The 15,754-nt window shown below is 45.8% G+C and overlaps 1 protein-coding gene across 2 annotated transcripts in view; it reads left to right on the top strand.

Annotated features, from left to right (window-relative positions):
- Positions 1-4,539: 4,539 nt before the first annotated feature.
- The window catches only part of Kitlg (KIT ligand), an 87,132-nt gene continuing 75,917 nt past the window's right edge, over positions 4,540-15,754 (top strand). For both annotated transcript variants that reach the window (XM_005358120.3, XM_005358119.3), the window contains exon 1: positions 4,540-4,750. In XM_005358120.3, the coding sequence (XP_005358177.1) occupies positions 4,736-4,750 (15 nt within the window). In that variant the 5' untranslated portion in view covers positions 4,540-4,735. The remainder of the gene's footprint in view (positions 4,751-15,754) is intronic.

Raw genomic sequence — 15,754 nt, 5'->3', positions numbered from 1 at the left:
GGAGCAGGGAAATGGCTTACCTCTAGAGCAGCTCAGGATATGCCTGGGAAGCCTTAAAGTCAGCCCTCTCTCCCTCCCTTCCTTCCTCTCTCCCTCCTTTCCTCCCTCCCTCCCCACCCCACCCCCCTCTCTCCTAGACAGGGTTTTCTCTGTGAAACAGTCCTGGCTGTCCTGGAACTCGCTCTGTAGACCAGGCTGACCTCAAACTCACAGAGATCCTCTGACTTCTGCCTCCTGAGGGCTGGGATTAAAGGCGTGCATCATCACCATCCTGCAGGTTCTGGATTCTCTACGACAAGAGCAGTGGCAAGCCACCAAAGGCTTTTCAGCAAAGGGGATTCTGTAATCAGAGAATGATTCTTGCCCTTTGGCTTGTTCCTCTTTAGTTATCTAAACTGGAACTGGATGGCACCCTTTTGGTACAGTTTGCTTAGACTGTGCAGGATTCAATTCGGTGTGCCACTTTTGAAAAAGAACAGGTACATGAGGCTGGGGCGTGGCTCCCTGGATAAAATGCTTGTTACACAAGCATGTTACACAAGCATGTTACACAAGCATAAATACAAATCCTCAGTGTGCGGGTCAGAATTAATGCATGAACACATAGGCCTGTATGCCCAGCACTGGGAGAGGAGGAAACAGGTAGATTTTGGGTGTTCAGCCAGTCTAGATGAAATTGCTGTGGTCCAGATGTAGTGAGAGACCCTGTCTCAAAAACTATATAACCTGGCAGATTCCAAGTTTAGAACTCTGACTTCCCACATATGAGCGCATCTCACACATACGTGCATAAACACAAATACATCACACACACAGAGACACACACACACAAATCTGCACATAAAATCAACCTACTATCTAAAAGAAGACAACCACATGGTAAGTGAACACAAGACAGGTCCTGTGTTCAAGACAAAGATTTATAACATCTATTTTTCTAAATTAAACATGCCTGACAACCACACAAAGAGTAAATCGCCCCCAAAGTTTTCCACCAATTCTACTAATTTTAAAAAATGCACAAAGAACTACCTACCAATAGCATGAGAAGTGTAGAAGACTAGATAGCCGTACGAAGGCTTTCTGCCCAGCCTACTGCATCTTGAACTGTGAACTGTGTGGTAAGGAGCCTCCTGTTTCCACGAGGAAACACCCCATGGGCCTTGTCTACCAGGGCATCATCCTGTCTGTATTAGTAGATTTTTGGTTCTCATGATAAGGATTCATGATAACCTGCGTCTGCTGAAAATTATCAACTGTGAAGGCCATTATTTCTGAGCCACCGCTCATCCTAGGGTGTGTTATCCGCGATGTTCAGTTTACTATCATCTCTTCCCAATCCCTCTCGTCCTAGGGTGAGTTATCCGCGATGTTCAGTTTACTATCATCTCTTCCCAATCCCTCTCGTCCTAGGGTGAGTTATCCGCGATGTTCAGTTTACTATCATCTCTTCCCAATCCCTCTCGTCCTAGGATGAGTTATCTGCGATGTTCAGTTTACTACCATCTCTTCCCAATCCCTCTCATGTACTCTTTATATTTCCTTGACCTTTAAGTCACTTGATTGGATCACCCAAACGACATATGATGTATGTGGGGATGCACACATGCCAGAGGGTGCACATGAGGGCAGAGGACAACTTTGTGGAAATGATGCTCTCCTTCCACTTTTACATGGGTTCCGGAGATTTAATTCAGGTCATCAGATTTGCCCTGCAAGTATTTCACCTGTTAAGCCATCACATTGGCTCACACAAAAGTAATCCTTTTCTAAAATATTTATTCTTATTCATGTGCATGTGTGTGTATCCGTGTCTGCTACAAGTGTGTAGGTACCCAGTGGGGTTCAGAAGAGAGGACTGGGTTCCCTGAAGCTGGAGTTACATCCAGCTAATAGTTCTGGGACTCAAACTTGGGTCCTCTCGCAATGCAATACGTGCTCTTAATAACTGAGTTCTCTCCTCAGTGCCACAAAGTAACTTAATAGAGGAAAACACTTGCTATGCCTCAACTATTCCTATTAAGCATTTCTTTTTAATATTTTACGTGTTTATACTCACCTATCCCCTTTCTTCTTTGACCAAATCTATTATGTAGCCTTGTCTTGACTGGTACTCACAGAGAACCACCTGCCTCTGCCTCCTAAATACTGGGATTAAAGGCACGCACCACCAAGCCAGCTATTGTTAATACTAGCTCTTGATAAAGACAATTTATACAGAAAAGGTTTGAGCCTCAATCATTTGTGGTATTTTGTTGACCAATTACATTATTAAATGTACTTTTTAGCATATACTAATGCTATGAACAAGTTCACCATTTGTATAAGCCATGAACCCACATAAAGTCATCTCAGGTTTCCTTTTGGCTGCGAATGCCTGCCTGGCTTTGAACCTTGGAGACCAGTTGTACAGTCTGTTGAGAAAGCCGAAGGAAAATCAGCCTTCCTCAAAACCGTCTCTCATTAGATCTCAACACAAATTATAGGGATAAAGCTCTTTTGTACATATAGCAGGTATTTGGGAGATACTGTCTGACAAACCAAAGAGCCAGTGAAGGGCTGTGTCAAGGCAAGAATTGCCAGGAGGGACCCCTTAGTTTAAAGATTTTTTTTTCCACTGTGCTTATATTTGGTGCCATTTTGCCTTCTTGTTCTGGTCAAAAGAGTTTGCTGTACCTTTTGGCTATTATTTTTTTTTTAAATCAGACAGTTATATGATATCTTCAGCTTTTCTTCTGGTCTCCCTCATTAAAATTTAATAATCTTATAACTTCAGAAGGACTTACTCTTCCAGCTGGGAGCTCCCACCGAGGATGCACAGAGATTTGCCTCCCCTCTGTTCTCCACAAGCTTGCAGATGAGTGACGTAGACAGGATATTAGCCCCTAAAGCAGCCATGCTCCGGTGCTTGGAATCTGTGATTTATGTTCCCTAGCACTTCTGTCAAGAATCCAAGCTGTCAGTGGAATTTAGATTGCTAAACAATTGCTTTGAAAGTGGAAAGATTATTCCGGATAACCCCCGGTAAACCAATGCAATCTCCTAAATCCTTAGAAGTGCCACAGGGAGGCCGACCAGAAGGTAAGAGTTGGCTGATAGGAGATTCAGTTTAGCAATCCTGGCTTTGAAGATAAAGGTGGCTATGAGTCTGCGAACCTGGGCAACCTTAGAAGCTGGGAAAGGCGAGGAAATGAAGTCTCTCACTGAAGCCTACCTAAAGGAATGTGTCTTGGCAACAGCTGATTTGCCTTCAACAATAGGCATTTTGGACTTTTGACCCCCAAACACTAAGACTAACGTGTGATGCTTCCCGCCGTTTAGTCTGTGTTAAAGTCTCACAGCTGCTGTCGACAAGTAACACAGTGACTTTGGCACATTCGTTTTCTAACAATGGCAACCGAGCCAATCAAGGCAAGTCTGGAACACTCCTCTCTTATGAGAATGACTGGACTCCTAAATTTATACGGCTTGCTTGCCCCAAATGATTACTGATGGGGGTGCTGGGTCAATATTTTCTTTATAAGAATTACCAGATGCTTCTTTATTATCCCCCCAGTTGCGTGTAAAAATATTGAAGTGCTTTTGGAAAATCAAGAATATTATTGTTTGGCATTTTTTTAAAGGCAGTATATCCAAGGTTTTGGATTTAAATCATAACTCTCTTACTTGGCTATTTGGGAAAATTAACCTCCGGAGGCCATTTCTTTATCTGTAAAATGAGACACGTATGCAGGCACCAGGTCCATAGAAAAGATTTAAAGAGATAATTTATGCACAGTTCTTACACAACACCTAATATGTAATAACTGAGCCATCGCATAATGGTGTTAGTTATTACTTTGACCATTGCATTATCGTTCCGATTTTTACGAACTTTCCTAACCAAAAAGTGGATCTTTAAAACCCTTGTGGTGAGGACAGCTCGTACATTTAGTAATCTCTTTCAATTTTGTTTTCAAAAGGCACTGTATGTAGTAAACTGTTCGGAAACATCTCCCTTAGTAACATTTGACGCTGGCTCAATAAATTTCTCACTAAAGTAATTGAGGAGGAAAGAAAGAGAGACGGGCCAAGACAATGGCTAAACCATAGATTGTAATTAAACTTTTTTTGTTGTTGGTTCTATTTCCCTAAGGCGGGGCGGGGAAAAGTCTTTGCTCAGAACCAGGTGAAGTCTGTCGCCAGGCGCTGCTTCACGGTAATAGACGGAGCTGAGACCCTCTCCGGAGCGCCGGGTGGAACCGCAGTCCCCAAGCGGTGCGAGGTGCTGCTGCAGATCTGGGTCGCGCTGCCCGGGCGACTGCTGCAGGTTGCTCGATTGAGTCCACTGAGACGCCCCGCTCCCCAGTGGACTCTGGCCAGGACCCAGGCGGGGGACGGACGGGCGAGGCCGGAGCGGTCGAACCTCTGGGACGATCCCCGCCCTCCAGAGCGAGCTACTTGGCTCCCCCGAGGCTCCGGAAGAGAAGGAGGCGTGTCCGAAGCGAGCGGGCGGGCGGGAGGGAGCTGTATATAAAAGCGCTGGCGGCTCAGCAGTCCGGGCTTCATTTGCTGTCTGTCGCCGGGACCGGGAGTGTCGCGGGAAAGCAACGGCCGAGGATAGGGCGCTGCGCTCGGGCTACCCAATGCTGGGACTATCTGCAGCCGCTGCTCGTGCAATATGCTGGAGCACCAGAACAGCTAAACGGAGTCGCCACACCGCTGCCTGGGCTGGATCGCAGCGCTGCCTTTCCTTATGAAGAAGACACAAGTGAGTAGGGCACGCCCGGGAGGTGCTCGAAGCCTTTCCAAGAAAATCGCGCCCGGAGCCCTGGGGAGCCCAGCGTGCCCTGGGACCGGCAGCCGGGCCATGTGGGGCTGCGCCCGTCGGGTGAGCCAGGAAGGTGCGGGGGAGGCAGGCGTGGTGTGCGAGCCCGAGCCTCCCCGCTGCGGGGGTTGGGGGTGAGCCCGGGAGCTGGGGAGCGCCAAAGGGTGAGAGGGAGACGGTGGCAAGTTTGCAGCCGCAGCAGCGAAGTTTGGAGCTGTCAGTGGCAAGCCGCAGATGCTGGCTTCGCTCTGTGGCCTGGGAGTTCGACTTCTCACAGGGAAGGCTGTTTTAGCACGGGAGGTCTTTCCCCGCGGATTCGGGGAGATTATGAAACAGCTTCCCACGCGCCACCCTCGCTCGCTCTCGCAGTCAGATTTATCTATGCAGTCCCCAGGTGGGCGCGGGACGCGGTGCGGACGCGGGTGCAGCCACTGGAGTGAAGCCAACCCTGAGCTCCTAGGCGGCAGCGCCAGGCGGGGTGTAGAACCTGCCCGGCAGGCGGGGAAAACTTGGCAGCCTGAGAAGTCGGCCGGGTTCACAGCTTTGGGTGGGCCCTTCAGAAAGCTCTAGATGGAGTTGTAGTACTTCCACACTGCATGAAGCCCTCTTCCATTACAAAACAGTAAAAGTTCTTTTTTTTTTTCTTTTCCTTTCTTTTTCTAAATGTGCACCTCCTAAGGATAGTCATTGAGATAATGCCCAGGGTCGCTAAATTGCGCTTTATGCATAAAACATTGCCCGGGGGTACAATTATGTCTTTTCTTCGTTGACGCACAGATCTGGCTCTGGGTTAGAAAGAGCTACTGTAGTATTCCTGTCTGTAGTTCTTTTTACCCTCGGCGGTTGCTACCTCTTCACGGTTCTTCCTTTCGGATTTGCTCTGTTAGCTGCAGCAGGTTGGGTAAAGCAGCTCTTTCACTTCTGTGGGTGATTGCAGTTTCTGAAATGTATGGAAGGGAATGAGGTTTGAGGGTTTTGTACTCATCTGCTGCATTGATCAGGGCGTCGGTGTGTTGCAAGTAATTAATTAAATGACTCATATGACATCTTATTTTAAATAGATAGCTAGGCTTGGAAACGGACCCATTAGGAAACAGCAAGAATAAAGCACCTATTCTGGGCTTGGAAAAGGACAGGGAAGGGAGCGTGGCTTGGCATACTGGAGGTGTTTTCCCTAGAACACTCTCCCTGAGTCAGTGAGGTTGGGGGGGGGGGCGGGGGAGAGAAGAAAAATGAATGGCAGGTATCCGCCCCTGCATGCAGGTTAGTTTTTACCCAAGGCAGCACACCTGAGATCAGTGTGCTTCTGAGATGGGGATGTGAACAATTCCTGCAACAAAGAAAAGTTTTGCTGTGTTTGCTTGGTGTGTACTTGCCTTCTGCTTTGTGGAATAATAAACAAGGGTGGGGTACCAATTTCTTTTCTTATAAGAGCATCTGCTTCCATGAATAATGGTGGCAGCTCAGAGTGGAGCAGCTTCTGGTTCCGGAAGGGAGCCCCAACCTTCTTATTTAAACAAGAAAACAGGAGACAGGCAAGGTTAATGTCCAACACGCCAAAGCCCAGCAATGGGCTATGGAGTCACTCTGAGAGTCAGTAGGATTGATGATCCTTGCACCCTCTTTGCAAAACAAGCGCGAGAGCTCTGTAATCGCCTTTCTCGCTTTGATGAAATGGCTGTGTAAATAGGATTACATGGAATAATTCCATTGAAAACCAGAAAGAGGTAGATCCAGCCTGAAAGGCTGTGGCCGGTGGCAAGGGTGACTCAGTGCTGCCGACCAGAGACATTTGAGATGACTTAAGTATTTTAGAAATTTGACCTGTTCGGACCAAGTTAAAGTGCAGGCCCTTAGGGGGGAACTTGCTGCTGCTGAAGGGTTTGTAGGCAGAAAGAGGGGAGTGCTCTCATTGAATGAAGGCATCCATTGTCTCCCCTCTAATGGCCTTCAAGGTTTCCTTTAAAGATACTTCTAGACATTCACATTCTTGTTCCTAAAAAAATTGGACACTGGGGGGAAAAAAAGCACAAAATCAATCAAATAATCCACGGCAATGAAGGAAGGGATTAGATTCTCTTTCCGGTTGACAAGTCTCCTATCCAAGAGTGGCAAGGAAATTTTCTGCACAGCTGTGCATGTGTAAGGAAGGCATGGTATAGGGAACAGGACACTAAGAGAAAGCCAGGTTCTTCTTCTTCTTCTTTTTAATTTTGGATGCTATCTTTGCCTGGAAGGAAAATCTATTAAATACTCTACTGTCAATATAGGAACAATACCAACTTCCCTTCTAGCCCCCTTGTTCCGTATGCTCTCGTTACCCAATAAGTGATAAAAGAATTTAATCATAACCCTTTAAAGGATTTCAATCTAAGTTATACAGCTTGGCAAGAATCGTAGGGACACCAGGCATTTTGAGCCTTCAGTCAAACTAAATAAGTGTGAAAATTCCATCAGCAGCCACTTGGGGCTTGATGGATGACCCTTAGATTTACTTAGTACCAGTGATAGGCTTCAATATTTGGAAAATAAGTACACACAGCGTCATGCTGAGCAACCAGGACAATAAATTATGTCTTACATCTGCAATGAGGAAGGTCTTTTGTATTTTTGAAGTTTCTCTTTGTGTTTGTTTTCCCCCTCTCATAGTGCATGAATTTACGGTATCTAAAGAAAACTGTGACTCTGGCTTAGACACTGTATCGCTCTCAATAAGCAGCTATTTTTAAAAACACAGGACCCTAACACGATGCATTACAATTGAGAGGCCATATTGCAAGGCCAGTGGTGTGGTCAGCTTGCTGCGTTCATGCTTTTGTCTGTTGTGTGCTTACATTTTAGTCCCCTACAGGTTTCCATAGTTGTGGGTGCTGTGGATGTCAGGAATCCTGAGACAGGAAAGGTCTGTCTTGAAAACAATGAGGAAAGGTCTATTTTAGGGATAGGATACTGAAGCTCCCAAGGAAGCAGCACATAGGATTTTAGCTTTTACGATACTAGAGAAATACCCTCTTTCTGTGTATGAGATATTTGCCACGCGGGTGACAATGGCAGTTACGATATAGGACATGAACGTGTTTGTAAAAAGAGCATTTTAAAATCTCTTTCCTGTAGTCACTCAGTTTGCAGTGTGTGCTTCCAGTAGTCCTAATTCATGCAGCTTTTAATTGATACATTCTGCCAAGACATTGAGGCTCAAGTGCGAAGCCGATCACATTTAACATAAAACAGGGAAAATAACCATATGGGAATCTGAAAGTCGGTGCCAAACCAATTAAAATTGCTAAATTTTATTTATGTCCCTAACTGCTGATGTGAAGATAGCGAATCCCCTAGTGAGCCTTTGCTCTTTGCTGACAGGTGAGCGGAATCTCACTGCCACCTTAAGTAAGGTTGAAAATGAAATCCCTGCCAAAATAGCTCCTCTTTCGGGGGTTGGAAGTTTCTTTTATGTTCCCTTTCCTCTGTCTCCCAGTTGGTGGAGCACCTCCAACACGTGTTAAGGGGAGGACTCTAGGCTTAGCCTGTGAGAGACTTAGGCTTCAATTCCTGTTTTACCATGGAGGAGACAAATGACCTTAGGCAAACGGGCGTCTTGGGATTTCCGTTTTGTAATCTGTGTGATGTTAGCGGAATAGTTATGAAGACGTTTCTCAGATGGTGGCTGATGAGACTAAAGGGGATAGACAGTCACTGTCCCCGGACAGTAGCTCACTCCAACTACTGTCTGAAGGGACAGTAGTAGTTTAAATTGGCCTTCCCGCCAATTTAAAAGCCAGAGGAAAATGACCTCTGAGGAGCAAAGCAGAGAGCCAGCTTTTCTAAATCCGGATCCTTTAATTCAGCGCCTGGCCTTCATTACAAGCTGACAGCCGACTGTCAGTTGTCCTTAGCACAGGGCAAACTAGGAAAGGCCCGAACTCCAGGATGGTGCGTGGACCTGCCAATGGGAAGCTCTTTAAAGTTTTCTTTCAAGTCGAAAGTAAAGGAGAGAAGTGGAGTGGGACCCAGAAAATGTTGGGGGGGTGGGGGACACACGTTCCTTTGATTTACTCTTCAATTTATGTACTTGTGCCAAGTTCATCATTGGGTCTGAGGGCCTGTCGTCCTGAAGACTAAGGTCAGCTTCCTATCTGTGTATTGTCTTCTCAGCGAGGATGTACATCCATCCCCTCCTTACCAGGCAACAGCTGGTGATATTTCCCCCCATCCTATGAGCTTGGGGACGCTCCCCCCCCACCCCATTTTCTCAACTTCTGCGATGTTGCCATCTGTAAATCAGGGTAAGACACTGGGCTATAAATCTCTGAGTAGAGATCTGTCATCTGTTCAAGTAAGTGAATCAGCAGCAGCAGGAGCAATTCCGCCTTTGGTCTTAGTCACCCCTGTGGTGAGAGAGAACACCCTGATGGGATGCTTGAACAGTAGCTGTGCCCGGAACTCGGGGCTGTTGTGTCTCTGCTTCATGGAAGCCATTGGCTCCTGCCCTGCTGTTTTTTGCTGCTGCCTTTTGTCTTAATTATGGGCACACTGAAACACTGTTTACTGGGGCTAGAGCTGGCATTATCATTATCCTTCCCTACCTATTTCTGTCTATCCAGAAACAAAAGAAGGTGGGGCGCTTTTCATATAATTAGGCCTCCTGGTTCTTTTTTTTTTCCCCCAAAAGTATGATGTGTGTCATCCGAGGGAAGACTGTTGTGTTGCCTGTATCCTTTGGGCTGTGTTTTGCCGGTTGCTTCTAGACTAGCACACTGCCTTGGCTATTAGGGGACTCTGGTGTTCTTTTCTTTTTTAAATTTCTTTATATTTCTTTCTTAATTTCTTTATATGCGCATTGGTGACTTGCCTGCATGTAGGTGGGTGAGGGTGTCAGATCCCCTAGAACTGGAGTTACAGACAGTCGTGTGCTGCCATGCGGGTGTTGGGAATTGAACCTGGGTCCTTTTGAAGAGCAGCCAGTGCTCTATTCATCTGAGCCATATATCTCTCCAGCCCCTGTGTTCTTTTTATAACCTGGATATCAAGTTGTGTGACTTTGGGAAATCTTTGGACCCCTCCAAAACTGTCTCCTCATCTGAAAGATGGGAGAGTAGGGTTGGCTACTTCTCTGTGCCTTTACTTCTAAAATCCCACCTCTTCTAAAAATCCTTCTAAGAGAGAAATTTGAACCAGATGGTGCAGGAGCTTCCTTTTTACTTCTGAGATTTTTTGTAGTCATTGCTTCAGTGCAAATACAGCGCATTATTGGGAGACATTAAGGTTTAATCTTTAGGAATCTCACCTACCGCTTGTTATTTCTCTAAAACAAGAATGATGTTTCTAATTGAAGAAGACCTCCTCTCTCTTCTAATGTTCTGTGTTCTGTGTTCCGTGAGTGAGGAAGACTCCTAAATAGACAAGACAGTCCCACAACGTCCGTTTTCGAGGTCATGCTTCTCTGTGTCGTCCTGGCAGGCTCCAACATCTGTATGGGGGGGGGGTGAAAACAGAAAAACAAACCTGGTGACGTGGCAGAAAGCATGAGTAGAGAGAACCAGAGGAAGGGCTGTGTGCTTTCATCTGTCTCTAGGTGTGTGACTTTGGACAAGTCACTGAGTCTCCGCATCCCTGAGTCGCATCCATGAGTTAATACTGAGAAGACAATGGAGGTGAGAGGCAGCAGCTGCGGCTATAGAAATGGACAGAACGGGGAGGCTTGGGGGAAGGCTAGCTCTGTAGTGATGCTTGCCAAGTCCTTGCTTGCCTCAGCATTTGCCGGGGTCCCGAGTGCCTCTAGAGCAATCCCCGTTTACCTCACTTCCTTGTATACAGGACGCATAGCTGACAACAGATTTTCTTTTAGATGTCACAAGCCACGGTTCTCCTTGTGGACGTCAGAATATTTGAAAGTCAGCTGGACCAACCGTCCTGCCGCCAAGAGACTAGAGATTCCTCTGAAAATCTGTGCATGGCAATGGCTACAATGCTCAATTCTGAGTGTCGCCAGAGAGTAATGAGTCGCCTATTAAAAAGAAGGTTCACAATTGAGGCACTACTCCAGACAATTGAAAAACAAAGACAGCAATAGCAGTCCTTTGGTTACCGGGATGTCCCCTTCACACTTGACGCTGCACCTGTAGCTGCTGGCGCAGCTTGGCTCTCTTGAGGGCTATGGATTAGAGCCCGGTTTTGTCAGGAGGGGCGTGATTAGGTGGCCTCTTTGTGTGTGTGTGTTCTCTGCACACAGACGGCAGCTGAAACATCTCCTTGTTGCCTTGCAAAGAATGCCTTTGCTCACTAGGGTGACCACGAAAGAGGGTGTGAAAAGAGCACAAAGAAACCCATCCATCCACAGTCCCCCCGCTTACAAAAGCAAGCCTGAGTCATCTTTGCAAAAGGGCATCTCTGCTGTGTAACTATGTCCCTCGGTAAACCCTGGAGGGAAGAAGAGCACAGCCTGGCCGGGAAGGGGGGAGGAGGGGCAGTTAGGGGGTTTGCTTTGCACACACATAATTGTGTTGCCACCAGGAGTTCATCCTAGGAACAAAAGCCCCATGGGTGCTTAAAAATTCTTTTTCACCTTGATTTACATGGACTCTTTGAAGCAAATGACCTTTTTCCATCTTAGTGTGCTTACTAAACTCCTGGGTGAACCACAGCTCATGACTGGCTTGTGTGTCTTTGAGTGCACATAGACGAGATTGCTGCCGACACGCAAAACTATTTAGTGGTGGATGCTTGTGAAGGATCCCTAGATACTCTACAGTGGTGAGCTTTCTGCTGTATTCTGGGGTGTCCTCTCCCTGCCCCCCAACAACCACCTTATGAAAACACACTGGGTTTCAAAGAACAGAGTTAAGAGAGAAAATGTACTGTTTTGTTCTAAAGGTCTTGCTCCCTCCTGGGTACTGTGTGTTATGCAGTTAAAACTCAAGTCGCTGCTGGAGTGTAGCAGGATGAGTCCTGGGAAGGGAGAGTGGAGATGTGTGCAGAGAAAATAGTTTATACCATGATCTAGAAAACCAAGCCAAAGGGATTGCAAAACAAAGCCCAGGAGTCCTGCGCCAGGCCATTATTTAGGCTTCTATATACACTCACACTTCTGTGCGTAGGAAATGATAAACACACCACGAGGCCTTCCCAGTTTTCACCACCAACCCAAACCTCTGTGGCTGCTTCCGTCTGGATCCGGGACTCTAGTCAACAGCTTGTGCTCCACAGGCCTCACTGGAGACCTTTTTGGTGCATCCTGCTAGGTGGAGCGCCACACAGGTCTCTTCCCTTGGAAGTTGCAGCTTCATAGAGGAAGCGCAGGTGGCTGTTGTTTCCAGGTGGTCCGCATAAAGGCTGAACTGTGGAGTCATCAAGGGGCTAGGCAAGATTCATGAGCATTGGAAAGGCGATGATTCATGTGAAGCTTTTAATATCAAGGTGAAGTTAATTTTGTGTAGAAATACAATTCGCATAGTTTTTTATTTTTGTAACAAATTAGAAAGTGGCTTTTTTTTTTTTTTAAATTTAAGCCCTCCCCAGGAGAGTGTTTTAAACCTTTTTTGTTTGTTTGTTTTTGTTTTTCGAGACAGGGTTTCTCTGTAGCTTTGGAGCCTGTCCTGGGACTAGCTCTTGTAGACCAGGCTGGTCTCGAACTCACAGAGATCCTCCTGTCTCTGCCTCCCGAGTGCTGGGATTAAAGGCGTGCACCACCACCGCCCAACAGACCTTTTGCACGTGCTATAATGTTTAAAAGCCACAGTAATCTGTGCCCTAACTCTACTTAGGAAACAGTAGAAACCTCTTTTTCGCTTTTAGAATTATGTCTGGTAATTTACTAAGATGCAAGGTTTTATTCCAAGTAAACACACATTCACTGTGAAGAATTTTAATTTAAAAATTCAGAAATAGTTTCTAATACTTACAGCTAATTTTGAAATCTACCATTCACAATCAGAGGGCTCTTTCTAAGTCCATTATATATTTCAACATTTTAAATAACAAACTTTTCAGTTTGTTTGGCCACTTACTGTTAGCATTTCTGTGCACATGCCCCCGAATAAATAAGTCAATTTAAAGGATATAAATGCTATAATCCATGTAAAGTACTGAAATGTGAAGCCATTTTAAAGTTCTCACCATCATTTTACAAAATTTGGCCAGTTTGGTAATAAAATGTGGCAAAATGGTGCTTCGTAGAAAGTAGTTCCATAATCAATTCACTTAGCTTTTCTTCTGGGAGGTAGATGTCATTCCTTTTTAAATTTCCTTATGCAGACGAGGAAGCTGACACAGGCATTTCCTCCGTGAATTTGCAATGTTGCCAGTGTTGTCACCCAGAGGGATGTAGCGTGACTCAGCAAGCACATTCGTGGGACTTCTTCAGTTCTGTGGAGATACAGATTCTGTTTACAGGAACCCCGACTAGAAAGCAAAAGTGATTCAGATAGCGCCAACAGCTGCCAGGGAGAGCATTTGGACGGAAAGTCATAGTTACCGTTGCCTAGCACAGGGGCTCATGGTGGATGCTCAATCAACACGCAGTGAAATGAATGTGTGTCTGCTTTGGGTTGTTGACGATTGGACAATTGTTTGCAAACGTTTCCTTTTTTTTAAAGTGCTAAATTAAAAAAAAATATTACTCATTTCATACGTACATAGCTCTAGAGGCTAGTTTGGCCACCACTTATGGGCATAATTTTCAGTGAGTAGGCAATTCATTGATTACTGGAGCCCACCTGAGTGACAAGAGCTGAGGACAAGACTTATCTTTGTTTTTCTCACTTGTTGGCTTTGTGACCCTCTAGCTTTTTTTCTCTGTGTATTTTACTATCCCCATATTCCAGTGGACAGAAGTAACTACAAGGTAGGCGTTTCCATGGGGATAATCAAATGACAGACTATCCGATGTCCTGGCAACTGCCACTTCACATGTTACCATTTCTGTGAAAGGTACCAAGAGTTGTAGCTAAGAAGTGAAAGGGCAGTTTATTGGGTAAGGCTAGTAAGACTAGTTATTAAGTTAGTATATGTTGAACTCGCCAGGAAGGAGACACTGAGCCACAAACTGCATAAGATTTCCAAGCAAAAATATTTTGAAGTTCATAATAAAATGACTTGAGGACTATCCCCCCCCTCCACCCCCACCATCCTGCCTTTTGCCAATCCTGAGTTTTATTAAATAAACAAAGTTCAGAAAGATTCAGAATATTTGCCTGGGATTAGCAAGGAAAAGAATGCTAGGAAGTCCAGGGGTTTAGAACCGGAAGCCACACCTATTAAATTCTAAAGACTCCATCCCTCTTAATCACTGAGATGTCACACACCCATGTTGACACACATGCTCAGAGACGCCACCTGTGCTCTACTGCTGTGCTCCCCCTCGGCAAGGTGCTGAAGGCTGGTTCTCCACCTGTAGTGCTGTTGGCTGTTGGCAAGTGGCCGAGTCTTCAGAGGGAGGACCTTATCATTTAGTGCATGCTCCTGAAGGGAGCACTGGAGCCCCCGAGTTCCCATTTTCCTTCCTCCTTTTGCTTTCTGGCAACCATAAAGAGAACAGGCCTCAGCCACGCCACCATGCCACCATGTGCAGGCCCAAAGCAATGAGGCCACATGGCCACGTGCTACAGTCTTGGAAACTCCAAGGCCAAAGGAACCTTTATTTCCTTAAAAGTTGATCATCTCGATTTCTTTACTCCGCAGCCATGGAAACAAAGGTAATGTGTAAGGTTGGAGTGACTGCTGTTGCTGCCTTCTCCTCCTACAACCCTCCCCTCCGCCTCCCCTCCTCCTCCTTGTCCCCTAGTCCCCCATGTCTTTTTGAACCAGGGAACCAGAGAGCAAAGTTGAGCCCAAGTTTCCGGTTAAGTGGAAAATCTGCTTTGATGCCAGCGCCTCAGTGCCGTCCACAGGTGTCAATGGTTGTGTTTGAACAGGGCCTGCGAGTCAGGGATCCTGGCCTTCATGGGCAGCTCTCCAACCCCCCCCCCCATTTCCGGGACTCTCCAATGGGAGCTCTATACCCAGGCCTCCAGACTCTGTGGGGGAGGACCATTGCAAACTGTCAAAACGCCATTTAACTGGATGGGTTTGGCATCTTTCGAATAAAATAGTACTTGAAAGGCAAAGAGCAGGTTTTTAAATGTCTTTAAATTATGCTTCTAGATAACTCAGCAAAGAGATAGGGGCGCTATAGAGCTTACATTTATCAATTTGCTCTGACTCTATTTCCATAATATTTTTTTTAAAGACAATCTTAAATGGCTGCAATCAGATAAGGAAACTTTCACTGAAATGCCTTTATGAGTATGTCTGGGTTTTAAGTCTGTATTTTTGTTTGCATTGTGTTCTTTACTTTAGAAGTCCTTGCTTATTCAGCAAAGACCCCAATACAATTCATTTAAGAGATTTAAAACCTATCACCAGGATTATGGGCCTGCAGCACTGCGCCTGGCTTTTTATGTGAGGATCTGAAGTCAGGACCTCGTGCTTGGGTAGCAAACGCTATGCCTGAAGTGATAACTTTTTTACAGACAGTTGTTTTTAGCATCCTTAGCAACAGTATCACCATGTAACTAATTACTTTGTAGTGTAGGGCAGGCTGAGCAGAGGCTCAGCAGAATAGACTGTGGCAGATGGGCTGCTCTTTTTCATATAAGCCCCCTGCCTCAGTTTCTCCATTTGTCAAAGAAGGTGAACGTACATTTTCTCATAGGAGACTATGAATAAAAGAAGTAGCTCCGCAGAAAGAACTTGGGCCAACACCGGGTAAAAAGGAAATACTGCATAAACAAACACCAGGGGAAGTTACGTTAGCATGAAGAAAACGGGAACGGAGTGTCCATCTGTAGTGATGGCTCATTTCCTAACGAAATCAACTGTCAAGCCACGGAAGATTAGAAGCTTTTATCCAGTCTCAAGAGAGTTTACTGAGAACAAAGTTCCTTTTCTGTCACGTGCCCAAGGTCACAGAGC

The sequence above is a fragment of the Microtus ochrogaster genome, chromosome 24, assembly GCF_000317375.1.
Source record: "Microtus ochrogaster isolate Prairie Vole_2 chromosome 24, MicOch1.0, whole genome shotgun sequence".
NCBI classification, from domain to species: domain Eukaryota; kingdom Metazoa; phylum Chordata; class Mammalia; order Rodentia; family Cricetidae; genus Microtus; species Microtus ochrogaster.
This window is presented reverse-complemented; position numbering and strand designations above follow the sequence as displayed.